At 35.4% G+C, this 17,792-nt stretch overlaps 2 protein-coding genes across 3 annotated transcripts; both read left to right on the top strand.

Annotated features, from left to right (window-relative positions):
- The first annotated feature begins 5,649 nt into the window (after positions 1-5,649).
- LOC132165459 (ENTH/VHS/GAT family protein) lies at positions 5,650-12,787 on the top strand. 2 transcript variants are annotated; one of them, XM_059576038.2, is made up of 11 exons: positions 5,650-6,004; positions 6,248-6,336; positions 7,398-7,504; positions 8,200-8,278; positions 8,510-8,608; positions 8,707-8,820; positions 9,860-10,017; positions 10,557-10,632; positions 11,380-11,465; positions 11,949-12,110; positions 12,256-12,787. In XM_059576038.2, exons 3-11 carry the CDS (start codon positions 7,404-7,406, stop codon positions 12,683-12,685), a joined length of 1,305 nt encoding a protein of 434 aa, XP_059432021.1. In that variant the 5' UTR covers positions 5,650-6,004; positions 6,248-6,336; positions 7,398-7,403; the 3' UTR covers positions 12,686-12,787. The 2 variants fall into 2 exon arrangements, with proteins under 2 accessions (XP_059432021.1, XP_059432022.1); XM_059576039.2 differs by having other exon boundaries at positions 8,707-8,824; positions 9,867-10,017.
- A 77-nt stretch (positions 12,788-12,864) lies between these two features.
- On the top strand, positions 12,865-14,874 carry LOC132165458 (UDP-glycosyltransferase 88B1). The gene has a single exon (XM_088511671.1). It carries the CDS (start codon positions 13,406-13,408, stop codon positions 14,825-14,827), a length of 1,422 nt encoding a protein of 473 aa, XP_088367797.1. The 5' UTR covers positions 12,865-13,405; the 3' UTR covers positions 14,828-14,874.
- Positions 14,875-17,792: the final 2,918 nt, after the last annotated feature.

Here is a 17,792-nt window from a genome sequence, read left to right as displayed (position 1 = left end):
ATTTACATACCATATCTAAGGGGGCCTAATAATTTATTAAGGAAAGTTACGTTATAACACACCTTAGGAGCAATTTCGATTTCTTATTTTTTCATTATTTCTCTTAGAGAGATAAGATTGTAAACTTTTAAAAGACATGAAGCTGACATTGCAACTTTTTTTAAGTTTGGTATGATTCCAAAAGTGCCCAAACAAGGAGTAAATGAAGTTAGTAAACTATTATATAATTGTCATATAATTTGATGTATGGCAATGAAAATCAACTCTCAAATCAACACTTACAAAATAATAAAAATAATAATAATAATAATAATGACAGATATTCACGACTTTTTTTTTTTTTTTTGACATGTTCATACAACGGAAAAGAGAGAGAGATTCGAACTAGTGATCTCTACTTCATTAAACATGGTTTATAACCGATTGAGCTAACTCTCGGGACGCGATTCACTACTATTACATTCATATGAAATACATATCCATCTACAAAATAGTTTTTTTTTTTTTTTTTTTTTTTTTGCGGTTGTTTGGTTCCCTCATCATCGATATGTAGAATAAATATTCTTTAAAGGGACATGAAAATAACTATTCCAAATTTCCAAGACCCATGAAATAACGAACTTTGACTCCAAAAAAATTCCTCTTCAGCGGTCACCTCACCGACCCCACCCCCGGAAAACATTTCAGGTCTCTCTTGTCCGGCCACGTGTTCTTGTGCGCTCCTAAAGTCATGTCTACAGAACGAGGCAGATGGCATATGTTTGACCTTCCGAGTGCTTAGGTAGACCCAACACTTCCCCTTCCTTTCCTTTCCTTTCCCTTCCATCTGCTCTTTGTCGCCCTTCAAGATTATTATTATTATTATTATTATTATTATTAAAGTGTTCATTCATTTCTTATAAGTATTTTCAGTAGGCTTTTCGTCATCTTTTTTACATTTAATGATTTAAATTACTTTTTGCTTTCTTATGTTAAAATGCACCCAAATACCTTCCTTTAATCATTTCCTATATTTTTAAAATATTTATTTTTTAAATTTTTTTAATTATATTATACATATGAAAGGAGAGATGAGAGAGAATTGAGAAATATGAGAGGAGAGAGGAGAGAAGAGAGATAATATATATATATTTTTAATAATCATAAGGATTGCAATAGTGAAACCTAAAACATTGAGTTCTACTGTAGCAATCATAATGTTTATGATTCATTTAGGGAGTCTACTGTGGGATTTTTTTGTGATTTTTTGAACATATTTAGTCTGCTAGGAATGTTCTAATGCGACACTACCCATTTACGACCCATTTATCATATACATGTATTTTTATAATAAGGTTCATCTAGACGTCATAAAAAATAGTTACATGTATATGATAAACGGGTACCTGTTTATTTGGCAAGTACCTGTTTTGCCAGCCCTACTTAAAATATAAAAAATGATTGATGTCAATATTTTACCCATATTATTTTATAAATCAATCAAATTATTAGATTTGTAGATTTATGTAGATCCCAAATAAGTCAATGATAAAATTCACAAATTTAATAATTGATTTATTGAATTTATAAGAATATATATATATATATATATATATATATATATATATATATATATATATATATATATGAACAAGTTATTAACACCAATCATTTATCTTCATATATTCTAACATCTCCTTCAAACTCAAGGTGGAATATTATTGAATCTTGAGCTTGAAATAAAAAAAACAATGATAATGACAGTGGTAGAGGCCGAGAACGAGCCATAGATGGTGGTGATTGCCGAAAGAGATAGAGGCTAGCGGGGTAGCCAGCGACAATGGAATGTGACTGGTGAATGCAGATGCAAAAGAGCCGATAACGAGCCAAAACTCCAAAAGGAGCCAACAACGGGCCAGGGCTGACAATGAATTAAACTTCAAAAGGGGTCGACGAAGGGCCAAAATCCCAAAAAGGGCCGACAACGAGCCAAGGCTGACAATGAGCCAAACTTCAAAAGGGGCTAACGATAGGGCCAAAATCCAAAAGGGGCCGACAACGGGCCAGAGCTTACAATGAGCCAAACTTCAAAAGGGGCCGACGATGGGCCAAAAATAAAATAAAAAAATAAAAAAGAAAAATGAGCCCACTTTGGCGGTTATTAGATCGGCGCATGGCGCGCGCGGTGACTCATGGAGGAGCGTGGCAGGTGGATGTAGCAAAACAATGAGATTGTTGGAGAGAACACTTGAAAAATTTAATGACGTTAAAGGCCACAAAAAAAGTGCCTCTGATATCATGTTAAAATAATGATAATGCGGAAATATGACGGAAGCAATATAGAAAAAGAACACAAAGAATTTAGAGATGGTTCAATGTTAAACACCTACGTTCACTGCTCGGAATACTCTTAAGGGTTACATTGTGCTCTTTAACTTTATTTGTCTACAATACGAAGGTCCCTATTTATAGGGTAATGTCTAAATATAATTATTGTAATCAAATCCCCATTGATTTGATTACAATCTCAATATTTGATTACAATCAACCCATAAATAAAGAATATTTGATATCAGCATAATTATGAAATATGCGAAAAATATTATATATTATAACAAAAAATATGTAGCGTTTATATATATATGATTTTGAAAATCAATTCAACAACAAAAACAAATACAAATGAAAGTAAAAAATACACCTCTCAACAAAATGCTGAACAAAAAGGCCACAAAAGTCTACTACAGGAAATTTTTACCACCTAAACCCTCCCCCCCAAAAAAACCCTAATTACCCTATGATTTGAAAATGTAGATTTTAAAAATAAATTAAATTATAATTTTTTAAAAAACAATCCCAATTTTTAAATAATCTATTTTATATAATTTGATTTAAAATTATATTTTTGTGCATAAAATCGTAACGCCAAACACCCATGAAGAATTTCCCTCGAAAAAGAGGTGAGGTGAATTTTACGACTACAAAAAGCTTCTCCAACAGTCACAGTCGGGTCACATAAATGGAGATCGAATAATAATTGTTTTAAGTACCAAAAAAAATTATTATTATTTTGCTACATGGCGGTATTCTAATGGACACAAATGAAAACGCATACAATGGGAAGCTGTAGAAGAGTGCTACCGTGTCATGTCGATCCTAAAACAGAATCCATGTCCAGCGAAGCACAACAAACATCTGCCAGTCCGAACACGCTGTCGACCTCTTTCTCCTCTCCCGTCTTTCCTCAAAGATAGATTCATCAGCACGTGCGCGCGTACAAGCAATATGTTACACTCGCTCTCTTTTTACGACACTTGTCTGCCGCGGCACTCTATTTAATGCCTTAAACTCGGTCATGATAGCATCCCCAAGCTGGGGACCTTTACTCCTTTACAACCACTCTGCGGTGTACACTTTTCTCCCTTCGTATTTTTTTTATTTATTATTATTATCGGGTGTACAAACGATTCATGTCTCGTATGTGCCTACCAAAAAAGAGTAACATGCAGTTACCCAGTTCCCAACTCGTTATGAGAAATTTTTTTTTTTCTCATTTATTTATTTATTGTAAGCAAGATAACTCTTACGTTAAACAAAACAATGCTAGGACATGAGAGTGTCGGAGACCCAACAAATACACCAAAACAGTCAAGTCTATTTATTAAACAAAAACTGTAAGTATATATGTTTAATTTAACAACATTTTTTTAAAGAGAATTTAAAATAGAGCCATGAAACCGTAGGGTGCGTTTGACATTGACATTTTATAAATAAAAAGTGTCAATTTTAACCAAATTGTAAAAAAATTGATCATTTTAGATTGTATTTTTAAAAAGTTACGATTTGAAAAAGTAAAAAAATATGTGTTTTCAAATCTGCAATATGATATTTTTCTTAAAACACACAATTTTAAAAGCTAAATTACAATTTTGCCAAAACATTTAAATGCATTTTTAAAAATCATATTTTCAAATCAAACATTTTAATTTGCAAACTCAAACGAACAATTAGGCTCTGTTTGTTTCGTCGTAAAATATTTTTCAGAAAATATTTTCAGCATTTTTACGGTGTTTGGTGCGATCGAAAAGAATATTTTCAACATTTTTACAGTGTTTGGTGCGACCAAAAATAATAGTCAAACTGAAAATGATTTCCATTTGACCAAAAAACCTTCACTTTTTTCGTAAAACAGTTTACATTTTTTAATTCCGTAAACCATTTCCCCCTGCTCACTTGAGACGCACTCGACCCTAAACGTGACGCAGTCGTCTTTTATCCGTCACGCTCAATACGCACAACTCCTGTCTCTCTCTCTCTCTCTCTCTCTCTTGGTGGAGCTTCTCATCTTCTCCTTCACGCTCAACACCATACAACTCCTGTCTCTCGGTTAGCATCTCAGGCAGTCTCATTCTCTATCTTTCTTTGTTGAATTGTATGGTTTCTTTTCTCTATCATTTTCATTTACATCTGAAGTTTTTTGATCTAGAGAAAGATAAGTTTTAGATCTACGAATTTGTCTTTATAGATTTGATAATTTTCATTTAATTTTGTTACAATGTGGGGAGCACACATAGTGAAAAGTTAGAAACACCACTAAAAAATCTCTACCTTAAGGTCATTCAAATATACTCTAATAAATGGAGTGAGCAATGTGTAAGCTCAAAATGTGGATGTAAAGGCAGGCTGACGGTGGCTCATGGTAAATCTTGGGGGCATGGAAGCCATTAGTTGGTGCAATTAATGTAGCTTCCATCTCCTTACAAAAGAAAAGAGAAAATACAGAAATAGAGAAGAGGAGAAGAGAAAATTGGAGGAGAAAGAAAGGGGGTGGAGTTAACGAGGAAGCAGTTCAAACAGTTTTCAGTTGAAGAGCTTATTCAAGAGTTTTTATGGGTCGAGAGAGACATAATTGTTTCTCACATTTCATTTAATAACAAATCCTGCTAAATTGATGCTTAGAAAATAAAAAAATCGTAATTGAGACAGAGACAGATCTCTAAATTAGCCATCAATTCAGAATAGTGGACAGAGTATTTCAAATATTATATTTATTCATCAAAAAAAAAAAAAAAAAAAACCCAATTTCTTGACGCAAGTAAAGCCTTGATTTAAAAGTTTTTAAACTATTTACTATACTCTTATATGGCTGTTATATAGCTATAATGATATAACAATTAAAATTAATTATTAATTTTTTTTTTTATAAGCCCTCTTGATTCGGAAGCTGATTTTTACCGTCACATCATTATAGTTGTATAAGAGTAGTCACAGAATTTATTAAATAGCTATATTCAAAACTTTTACGTGACTTTAATGGATTAAGATCTTTTATAATTTTAAAGAAATAATAAATTTATAAATTACGTAATTTTAGTAATTTGATGACATCAAAATACTTAAAAAATGTCAAATATTAAAAATATAATATGTTTCAGTTGAGAATTAATTTTATGAATAAGAAACGTTTCTACAGAAGTAAAGCTTTTGGTTTTAACGGTTAAACTAATTAATGAGCTAAATTAATCCAAAAATAACAAAAGCAGAAAGAAAGAAAAAAATCAACAGCAAACACACGTGTCAGGCGAGGAGATGCGACAGGGTCAGCAGACAGGTGAACCAGGGTGTGAGATTATAGACGCCCAAAATTGTGCTTAAAAAAAGGAAGCTTTAGCTTTAGCTTTAGACAGGCCCCGGAATGGCGGTGCCGCTGCTGCTTCTCATGGCCAAGCAAAGTAAAAACGAACAATTGTTATTCTCCTTCCATTTCCTCACAGCCGATATTCTAATTGTATGATACACACACTGTACAACCTCGTTATTTATCGCACAGCACAAAAAAAGGGGAAAAAAAAACCGAGAGAGAGAGAGAGAAAAGATAAGTTGAAGGAAGATTTTTGGTTAATTTTTGAGTTTGTAGCCGTTTGATCTCTGGCTCTCTCGCTCGGAATGCTGAGGCTCTCTAGGGTTTACCAGCTCTTCTTCACAGCGCTTCTCATTGCCTCTGTCTTCCTCTCCTTCTTCGCAGGTACACGTCGTCGTTTTTGCTTTCATTTTCCGTAGATTAGCTTAGGATTTTCAGCGTTTTGGTTCCTACAATCTACAATTTTCTTGATGCCTCTACTGTTACTACTGAGATCTGAAAGAATTTTGCGTAGCTTTAAAGGAAGAAGAATTTTCGTTCAGTGTTTTGCTGATAGTGCTCTAACTTTTGTACTACTGTGTTGATTTGTTATCTAACGTTGTAGATATTTTGTTTGATTGCTTGCAGAGTAGCATGCTACGCCGTTTTGTTATCGGAGTCGGTTTCAATCATCGGACGCTTGTGGTTGATTGAGTTCTTGGCTTTTCTCAGTGAATGTATGTCGAAGTGATCGGATTTAGTTCTGCCCTCTTTATAATTGGTGCATTATCTTCGGCTTCTCTGAAGTTTAACGCTTGTGTTGGTTTTTCTTGGTTTAATTTCCATAATGAATTCATTTGCAAGCTGATTTTCCATTGGAGCGAGTGATAGGTGTCTTATGCGAAAATCTAGTGGGGTATGTTAGCTGTGGGCCTGTGGCATCAATGGAAGAGTGGGTTTCTGCGTTTTGGTAGCAGAGAAATATTTGAAGCCAATTTGAGTGAGAGTGAAAACTAATTTAGCTAAATTCTATTCATAATTTTCCAAACGATAAGTGATGGGTGCGATAATACTTATCAAAAAAAAAAAAAAAAAAAAAAAAAAGATGTGGATACTGGGCTATTTCTATGATCATAAAATTATTTGTATATATGTGCATTTTGATTACTCTGGCACCATGATTTAGGGTTGAATTTACTGTTTCCATTGTTTACCTCCAGGGGAATCCACAATTTACTTGTCTTTTGCTATTATTAACATGTTCAGACTAATAGGGTAAATGATGTTAGATTATCAATTAAATGACTAAGATCAACATTTTTCTATCAGCTTAAGTTTTGGGAATAAGTAGTGATTTAACATGATATTAGAGCCAAGGTCCTAAGTTTGGACCCTGTCTTCGTCATTCACTTCCCATTCAATTAAATATTTTACGTGTTAGGCATCATTTATTAAAAAGAGAGTTTGGGCTCACACGTAAAAGGAAGTGTTGGAATCGTAATTAAATGATTAAAACCAACTATTTCCTATTAGCTTAAGCTTATGAGATAAGTGGTGATTTAACAAATAAAAATTCTGGTCTTTAGTTATGCTTGGTTGAAGCTCAAATATGACAAAGCAATATTGATTCTCCAATTGCATGTAGAGGCTTCGATGTTCTTAAGAGTGTACACTTATGGCATGTTATCTCAAGTGATGCTGTTCTGCCAAATTTAGAACTTACACCTGCAATAAGTTAATTCTTCTTTTCTTTGAACTTGACATGTTCCATGTCTAAACATATTTTGTGTCTTTGAAGACAAAGATGGCAGCTGAGCTTGTCAGTTCTGCAACAAGTGAGAAACTGGCTGAAATGGATTGGGCGAAGAACATTCAAATCTGTGAATTAGTTGCTCATGATCACAGGTATGATTCACTGAATCTTATCAGTTTTTCTTTCTTTCCTTTTTTTTTTAAAAAGTGAATAGAAGGTTATATAGCTGGACGAAATTGTAGTTTTGTTTGCTGCCTGAATGTGGTCTTCTGTTGTTCAAGCTAGACTTGTGTTCCCCTGGGTCAAATTGAGCTGAGTTCGAGTTTTTCTCATCTTGTCCATCTTCAAGCTAGATGTGCACAATTTTCAACTTGTGAATACCATAAAATCTTGATGGAGCTCAACTATTTTCTCCCTGTTTTGGAGCTCAAATGATTGAGGGAATATTATTTATTTATCCAATGTTGATATCCTGATAAAGAATTTAATTGGATTTTAGTTAAATCGAAACTATGCTAATTGAGTAGTGGCAGCTCTCTGGAAACCCAAACTTCGCCTTTCCTCTGATATTTGTTACATGTCACCTGTTCATAAAATGTTTTTCTTAAAAATGTTTGGACAGATTTTTACGTTACAGCTGCATGATGCCTAACCCTTTTGTAACTAATTGTCTAGCTTGACATGGCCCCATCGTGGCTTTTAAGCTTATTGGCTTAAATCCAAGCTTGGCTTGATTTTGTTTCAACTCTAGCACAAATGACCTCATCAATGAAAGCAGCTTTCTTATCCAATTTCTAGTATGAGTTTCATCCATCTTTTGCTAAAAGTGTTCTTGGTTGTAATGCAGACAAGCTAAAGATGTTATTAAAGCCATCAAAAAACGACTGGGGAGTAAACACCCAAATACTCAGCTGTATGCCGTAATGGTGAGTTGGATGTTGGCTTTGGAGATATTTGCTTGGTGTTACTCAATTGTCATTTGCATTTCATTGAACTTTCCGGCCAAAAAAAAAATCACTGTTTTGCTGCAATGGGTCGTCTGTTCTTAACCTAAGATCCGATGATCAAATGACCTTGTAACTTGGGTCTATTTCTTTGCTTCTCTGCCTGTTTCGTGGCTTGCTATTCAACCGTACATTTATCTTTTGATTTTGCAGCTGTTGGAGATGTTGATGAACAATATTGGAGAGCATATTCATAAGCAAGTGCTTGATAATGGGATTCTCCCTATTCTTGTGAAGATAGTGAAGAAAAAGGTGTAACTTTGCTCCCATGCAGAAAAGACTATTGGCTGATCTTATATATTTATTATTTAGATAGCTTACCTTCATTCAGCCATTTTTGATTGTTGCAGTCAGACGTGCCTGTAAGGGAGCGAATATTTCTTCTTCTAGATGCCACACAGACATCCCTTGGTGGTGCTTCTGGAAAGTTCCCCCAGTATTATGCTGCATATTATGACTTGGTGGTAGGTATAAAAATGCAGCATTGTAGCACCTTAGATTATAGCATTTAGCTGGGTCAGAATCCTGGCAATATTAGACAAAAAGAAAGTGGATCTTGTCTTTGTTGTGTGAAGCTGAAAGTATAGCGATAATAAAGATCTTGCTATTTCTTAGCACAATGACTAATATGTGTAGGGGATTACTGAATCATAGATATCTGAAGCTGAGATAAATATGTGTGACCATTCAATAATCTCATTCTCTCTTTTGATAATTTCAAGTTATTAGTATATCATATGGAATAAAGTGAGTTTCTTTGACCATATAAAGATTCAGAATTTAATTGCATGGTTTGTGTGGATATTTATAACTAACTTTCGGACACATTCAAGTTTGTGTTTCACATGATATGATAGTGGCCATCAGGCCATTTTACAAGTGTTGGTGCGGGTTGATGGTGTGGCGATGAAGGTGTATATGTTGTCCTAGTCAACAGGGATACTTGGTATATGAAGTGTATGTACTGAAATCCATAGTCAGAGATATCTAATCTTTTCCTCATTTTATGTGGGAAGATAATATCTTGATTATGTACGAATTTACTCATGAGCAGTACTTAGAAGGACTTTTCAAGTTCAAAATTTAGAGGAATAGAAAGGATATGCATATTAAATCAAGAGTAAATGATTAAATTCCACTCTTCCTATTTCATACACTTAGGAATTTGAAGTTTGTTTGGAGAAAGGGATGACCTAAACAGGTTTATGACTAAACATTTGGTCCTTCAGTTCTCACTCTTTATCCACTTATTGGTGATTCTAGTTGTGTTAACTCTTCATTATTCGAACATCTGCCTCTGATTTGGATAATGTAATATATGGGTTATGTATTGAAGCAAAGGCAAGTATTAATCTTTAATAGTGTCTTCATATAGTCTGTTTCTTGGTGATAATGGTCAACAACTCTCAAGTCAATTGCTGTATCTTTGTGTTTCAGAATTCTTATTTATATATTTTGGATGTTATGTTATTTTATGGTCATTTATTTTTATATGTCTTTCAGAGTGCAGGAGTACAGTTTCCTCAAAGGCCTCATGCTGTCCAATCAAGTCATCCTACGGCAGAAGCGAATAAGAATGATTCACTTAATGGGGAACTAGCCTCCACTAGACATGAAGAGTTTGCTCAGCAAGCAGAGCCTCAAATTGTTCCTGAGTCTAGGTATCTTTTGCTTAATTGACTTATTAAAGTACTTTGGCCTACTTTATGACCTTGGCACCGTATACAGATGTTCATCGTGTATGTCCCTGAGGATACATATTTTCAAAACATTTTGATCACCTGGCTTTGCCTATGTTATGGCCAAAGGTCATGTACAAGTTTCTGTTGTAATATTAACTTAAGATCCTTTGGTTAGACCTCATTTGAGGTAAGTAGTCGTCACGTACCCCTTATTACTTCTACCTGTGGTTCAGGCAGTATAAAGAAAGAAAGTCATGAAAGTGATCTGTAATATCCTAATGGTGAAATCTAAACCTTTAGCCTTTACATTGATTTGTTATGTTTAACTAATGCTGATGCTTTACTAAGTGGGAGGTAGTTATTATGTTACCAATTCAGGAGTCCTCAATCTGCCTATAACATATTTTGCATAGTCTGTGATATTCATTCCTCAAAAGACATAAGCCTTTTCAATTATCAACATAATATTCTGCCTGCAAAATAATACCATTTTCTAATTCTGTATCTATTCCATTCAGTATTATTCAGAAGGCCAGTAATGCATTGGAGGTTTTAAAGGAAGTCCTCGATGCTGTTGATACTCAACATCCTGAGGTATGATGGTGGCTATGATCCTGAATTTTTGGATTTGGCCTCGTAAAAACCAGAATTGCATTGATATGTTTCATCGCTAGATAAGATTGTTGTATTGATATCTTTCTTTATGCACCCCTTGATTATCACCCATCATAATGCTTGTCCAACTTGGATATAAATCTCATATATGGTTTGCATTTTTTGGTGAGATTAATGACATCTAGCAAGAAATCTTATATCTATTTACTTGAAGCTTCTAGCTACTTGAAAGACAGAAAGTGAGTGATTGGTGGTAGACAGTTTTAGTGTTGGGTAGTGATTAGCCTTTTATTATAACGTTCTAATGCTTTCTACTTTATGTAGCTAATAGCCAAGAGCCTCATGAGCTTCTGTGCCATAAAAAACTTTGGAATCATGGGCTAATTCCATGGTTTGAATCAGAATTTTTGTAAGATTTTGAACCGTATGTTGAACTTGTTTAATTCAGGATTCTACATACCCTTTTATGGTTAAATGTGTATGAAGGCACTCTTGGTTTTGATGCCACTTGCCAAATATGTACCTTCTGTCAAAGTGAATCCAATGTTTGCAACATATTTGTATTGCATGTCACTTTGCTTATCTCTAATTCAATTGAATCAAATAATTAGGACTTACTTGAATTTCATGTCAGTTTGTTGATAAAATCTGTTGTCTTAATATATATATATATGAAACCATAAATTAGCATGTCATGCCGAATGCTGTGTTATTTTTTTTTTTCAGGGAGCAAAGGACGAGTTTACACTTGATCTTGTGGAACAATGTTCGTTTCAAAAGCAAAGAGTAATGCATCTTGTGATGACTTCTCGGTAATGGCTGCTTTCTGGATTCATTGTGCCACTAAGTAGTCAATTCGCCTTCTGCTTTACTATCTATCTATAGCTATTGAGCATGCTGCCCTTTCTGAAAATTTAAAATACATATGATGAAATGAAATCCTTTTGAGCCCTTTGACAAGGCAAGTAATCAAATATATAAAATTTATTCGACTATCAAAAGAAGCGTAATTAGATTTGTACTTTCACTATAGGGTAAAAGTTGACTTCCCCCCATCCCCCCAAAAACAAACCCTGGACTTCGGAAATTTGCATGATTGAGTTGCATTTTAATATTGATATTACCATCATATCAAATGGCTGAATTCTTTAAGTGGCTTTCCTGGGATCTAGAGATGTTCGCCGGAAAACTGGCTAGTTTATTTGATAGAAATACATAGATGTATCTTGTGCTCTCATAAGTGTTTTACATGGATCTTGCAGTTTCAATTGATTCCTCCTATCTTATTTACACAGGGATGAGAAGGTGGTTTCTCGAGCAATTGAATTAAATGAGCAACTCCAGAAAGTTCTTGCAAGACATGATGCCCTCATTTCAGGTAGGTCTACATCAATTGCAAATCATTTAAGCATTGATGAAACGGAGGAGGAAGAGGAGGCCGAACAGCTTTTCCGAAGGTATGTCATCTATGTTGGGCTATGCTTTTTCTTGAACTTTAGGGTACCTTTCCTGGCTTTAATGGGCCTCAAATATCCCTTATCTAAAGATAATTCCCTTCTTTCATGATTTCAACTGCTCTTTCTTGACTGCAAAACTGGACAGATTACGAAAAGGAAAAGCTTGTGTGAGACCTGAAGATGAAGAGCAGTCTGTGGAGCACCCCCACTTGGGGTTGCTTGGATCGACCATTGCAGCTGAAAGGCTGAACCGTCCACTTATACGGCCAGTAATTTCGGAGCAATCAAACGAATGGAGTGCACATCCTCCACCTGTTGCAAGGTCACCTCCACCAAGACACGTTGAGAGAGAGCCGCCGCCTATTGCAATTCCACCACCACCTGCCAAACAAAACGAGACGGATCTTCCACCCGTTGCAATTCCACCCCCACCGGCAAAACATTATGAGAGGGAGAGGTTCTTTCAGGAAAAGAAGGTGGATGGTTCTGGTTTGAGTGGCCATGTGAGAGGCCTCTCATTAGACAGTCGCAGGACCGGTAGCTCACGCAGTGGAAGCACAGATTTTAGTGACTGACTGCGCACTAAAAGGGCCCTTTTTTTTTTTTTTCCCTCTATTTGTTGTTTTATGAGTTTGTGTTTTTAGTTTATATATGTTAGTGGTTTCTGATTTGCTAGTGCTGATGGGTGTTATAGAAAGATGTAGGATATAAGTACTGACGATTTATGATACATTTAACATAAAAAGGGGTTTTTTTTTTTTATGATCTCGTGCTTGACCTGGAGTAATCAAATTGGGCAGGGGGTGGGGCTGCTTTAAAGAAGCTTTTTGATAGATCTTTCTCAATTTATTTGGTCCATATTAGCTCTCCCTTTTGTATAGGTTTGACTGCTTTTTGTGAGATTTTGATGATGTTTCTGTATGAAAATGGATTAAATGAAGAAAGGTCGAAGATGACAATGGCTGAATAATACCGATATTGAAAGACGAGCTGGTCAGAGATGCTCGGTCTCCGCGATTACAGGGCGTACTTTTCTACCCGTTGTGAGCCAGAGCCGCTACACGTGAAACGCAAGCTGAAAAGCTTTACAAAACGCATAGACACCCAACATAAAACGCAAAAATAAAGAAAAAGCAAAACCTGCCCCCGTCAGCTTTCTTGCACCTTCCTCTCCCATCTCCTGTGTCACCAATTACCTGCAGAGGTATATATATATATACCCATGTCATTCGTGAAGCACCCATAACATCTTTCTCTTCCAATCTCTCTCTATCTCTTACACAAACACACACACAATGAAGGAAACCATAGTGTTGTATCCGTCTGCTTCCTCACACCACATGGTCTCCCTAGTAGAACTAGGAAAGCTAATCATTCAACACCACCCCCACTTGACCATAACAATCCTAGTCTCAACCATCCCTTCCGAAGCATCCGCCACTTCCTCATACATCGACCACCTCTCCAAAACCAATCTCCCCATCTCCTTCCACTCCCTCCCCTCAATCCACCTCCCCCCACCCCAACACTCTCACGACATCCAAGCCCAAATAGTCAACGCCTCCAAGCTCATCCTCCTCACCGCCCCCCACGTCGTCGACTCCCTCCGAACCATCTCTCTGTCCTCCTCTGTTCTCGCCCTCATAACCTCGGTTGTCCACCCCTACTCCGATGACACCCTCAACATCCCAACTTACTACTACTGCACCTCTTGTGCTTCTACTCTTGCCCTTTTTCTCTACTTGCCAACCCTCCATGGTCAAACCACCAAAAGCTTCAAGGATCTCGGCAGCACTCTGTTGCACATTCCTGGACTACCACCCATCAAAGCTTCCGACATGCCTCAGCCTCTTCTCCAACGGGACGACCCCACTTACCATTTCTTCCTTAACAATGCCTCTTGCCTACCCAAATCAAAGGGGTTCATAGTAAACACGTTTGACTCACTTGAGCCACTTGCAATCAAAGCCATAGCCGATGGTGCTTGCGTTCCAAACGGTCTAATTCCGCCGGTGTACCCTATTGGGCCGCTGATCACAGATGCCAAAGATAGAGCCAGCGCCAGCAGCTCAAGCGATGCATCGTCGGAATGTTTAGATTGGTTAGATGCACAGCCGAGCAGAAGCGTTGTGTTCTTGTGCTTTGGTAGAAAAGGCACGTTTTCTGAAGAGCAACATGAAAAGATTGCAATTGGGTTGGAGAGAAGCAACCAAAGATTCTTGTGGGTGGTGAAGAGTCCACAGGGTTCAACAACTACAGAACCAAACTTGGAGGTGATATTGCCAAAAGGGTTTTTGGAGAGGACAAAAGAAAGGGGTCTGGTGGTGAAGTCTTGGGCTCCACAGAGTGAAATTCTGAGCCATGAAGCGGTAGGCGGTTTCGTGACGCACTGCGGGTGGAACTCGGTGCTAGAAGCGGTGAGTCACGGCGTGGCGATGGTGGCGTGGCCATTGTATGCTGAGCAGCACGCGAATGCTGTGGTTTTGGTGGAGGAAATGAAGCTGGCAATACCCATTAACATGGCAACATCTTCTGAGGAGGAGGTGAGTTCAGAGGAGGTGGAAACGAGCGTGAGAAAGCTGATGGAATTGGAGGAAGGAAAAATTCTCAGAAAGCGAAGTCTTGATATGAGAGCGATGGCAAGGGCGGCTTGGACCAGTGGTGGGACTTCCTTCGCTGCCTTTTCCAACTTGGTGGCTTCTTGGAAGCTAGGATGATAATTTGCTTCAATGTTCATGCAATTTTTTGACTAGTAATAATTGGACCAGTGTAGTGGGCTGGTCTAATGAACCTATTACCAAAAGTTGTATGTCTTTGTTTGTGGGTTCTCGAATAAATATTGAATTTCCTTTATATATATATATATATTGGAAACTTTATTTTAGACTCATGAACTACCATGCGGTTAGACGTACTTTTCGAACTTTGAAACCTTTCAATTTGGACCTTTAAACTTTCATTTACAATTAATTTGAACCCCTCCGTCAATTTATAAAAAAGTCAGGGGTATAAACGTCATTATATCACTTTTAATGTTTAAAATTTAACGGAAGGGTTCAAATTGATTATAATTAAAAGTTTAGAGGTATAAATTGAGAAGTTTCAAAGTTCAGGGGTATGTCAAATCACGTAAAGTTCATGGGTCTAAAGTGAAGTTTTATTTTTTTTTTCTTTAAAAAATTATTTTCACTAAAACCTAACTCAATGTTATTTTATAAGAAAATATAGACCAAGTCGATTAAATTAAACTGTTCTATGTTATCTTATTATGGATTATAGTTGTTTAATTGTATTATGGTGTACACTACTTAGTAGTTATCACACAAACATCGGAATCAGGTATAATTTGCTGTCCCAATTGCATGTAATTCACACAGCCTCCGTAAAGAGTGTAGGTGCAGGGCTTGCCCGCCCAGACCTCTTTGTGGGATTGCTCGAAACCAATGCCATTCGCTGCCAAATCCGTACATAAGTACATCATCACTATAGATGTTTCGGATTTGCATCTTTTCTCTTTATTAACTGAAAAATTCCTATGTAACACCCCTTGATAGAAAAGCCCAAGCATGGAACCAATTAATCTAATACTCTGAGCATGGTCAAGATTGGGGTAGTTTGCTTAGAACATGTATGGGTTTGCATTTCAAAGCATCAAACGTTCTTTTAAGTTCTAAAAAGCACTTTCAAGAAAAAAAGTGATCGTTTGAATTTCTTCTAACAGAGCACTTTTTCCCCTTCCAAACGCTAAAAAATGTGTTTAATTTAAAGCTCAAATTTCTTCTAACAAAGACCTTATTGAGATTTGTGTGCAAAGATATCACTAGTCTTTATTATTTTTATTATTTAATTGTTCTAGTTTGGCTTTAGCTTCCTTTTTTTTTTTTTCCCAAACAGTGTACGACTTCACTGAATAAACTTTCCAAGCTAGTTAAACAATTAGAAAGAAAACAAGGGGAAATAGAGTATATGATCCATCTCCAAAAGAATAGTTAAATTCTTAATAATAGTTAAATTTGACTATTATAAGTGTTTTTTCGTCTCTAGCAGAATATGCAACTTAACTTTTTTTCATTTAGTGTGAAAAGTAAAGAAGCTAATCAACCTATTCACTATTCACACTATAAACTTTGTTTATTATTTGTTTTCTCTCACTTTCTTTATTTTACTCTCTTTTCTCCTCTTTTTTTTTTTTTTTTTTCACTCTTTTGCACACAAAATAATATTTAAAGAAAATAAAGAGGAGAGTATAAAATTTGTTAGAGAATGTATGGAAAAATAAGTAGTTAAAGTAAAAATTTATACTTTTTCCGTAGTTATTTTGCCTACTTTTGCTGGAGATACTCTCATCCAAGTTTATACCTTTTTCAAGATCAGGACAACCAAATATTTTTAAAGAATTTGTGAGGGACATGATAATTTTTACAGCAAGTTGCATAAAAAATAAAAAATAAAAAAAAAATAAAAATTATAAAGGCAGTGTCAAACACTATTCAATAATAATAATAATAAAAAAAACCATTTCATGCCATTGAAAAATAAGCCCAGCTAGAGTACAATACAAGCCAACTATTCACTCCATTTCCTACAACTTTAAAAGTTCTGTACTTTTAATTGGCTTCCTCAATTATTGCTTGTGCTGGCAGAAGGATTTTTTTTTTTTTTTTTTGATAAAAGATTCATCTCATTTCATAATCAAATAGTTTACCAGAGTTTTGAAAACTCTAACTAACAGGAGCAACAAGCTCTAAAGAAATAATAGAAGCAATACAATGAGAACATTCCTCCATCCAAACCCTATCTTAAATATTCAAGAGAGTATTCTTTGCTAAATGATATGTCACTGAATTAGCTTCTATTTGGACATGCTGGCAGAAGGATTACAATATCTTTTATGTCAAAATGTAACATTAATTAATAATACTTGTTAACTGTTTGGAGAGAATATTTCTTGTGGTTTTCCTATTTTTTGTGGTATTCATGTCAATATGATCTCTCACATTCTCTCAATTTTTTTTTTATTGAAATGGGATTCATAATAAAAACAGAAGCTCAGCGTTCCTTGGTTACAATAAGTTGCACACTAGGAGGAAAGATCTCCCGCCACTCCTGCGCTTCGCATTCTCTCAATTGATTACTTTAAACAAACTATTAATTTTTAATAGTGTTGTTGACAAACATTTAAAAAAAAATAAAAAAAAATCTATCAACTTATTTATTGTATGACAAACATGAATAAAAAATGTCAAAGCAATTTTGCTGTTACTACTGCAGAAACTCAAGATACTCATAAAGAAAATAGTTCTGACCGAAAAAATGTTAGAATATTATATTGACATATGTACTAGTGAGATTTACGCTGGTAACGGCCTAGGAACGCATTTCAATAAGACATGATGGAAAAATGTGGTAAATAAATTTAACGAAAAAACTAAAAAACAATATTGTTATAAACAATTAAAGAACAAGTGTGATAGTTTGAAAAAAGAAAAAGAAAAAGAAAAAGTAGAACATTTAGAAGAGATTGATAGGCAAGAAAACTGGCCTTGGATGAGATCCGATGAAAAAGACAATTGATGCACTCGATGATTGGTGGGAAAAAAAAATTATAGGTATTATATTTTTACCTATATGTTTTTGTTTAAATAGTTTATAAAATGTTTGTTATTGATTTTTACATATACC

This window comes from Corylus avellana, chromosome 11 (assembly GCF_965113065.1).
Source record: "Corylus avellana chromosome 11, dhCorAvel1.hap1.2, whole genome shotgun sequence".
NCBI lineage: Eukaryota > Viridiplantae > Streptophyta > Magnoliopsida > Fagales > Betulaceae > Corylus > Corylus avellana.
Note: the sequence above shows the minus strand (reverse complement) of the source record. Positions and strands in the feature narration are given on the sequence as shown.

Bases quoted from the DNA above. Each gene is read 5' to 3' on its own strand.
- LOC132165459 (XM_059576038.2), top strand. From the start codon at position 7,404: ATGGCAGCTGAGCTTGTCAGTTCTGCAACAAGTGAGAAACTGGCTGAA. The intron at 7,505-8,199 runs GTATGATTCACT...GTTGTAATGCAG, and splicing joins TTAGTTGCTCATGATCACAG to ACAAGCTAAAGATGTTATTA. The intron at 8,279-8,509 runs GTGAGTTGGATG...TTGATTTTGCAG, and splicing joins CTCAGCTGTATGCCGTAATG to CTGTTGGAGATGTTGATGAA.
- LOC132165458 (XM_088511671.1), top strand. From the start codon at position 13,406: ATGAAGGAAACCATAGTGTTGTATCCGTCTGCTTCCTCACACCACATG.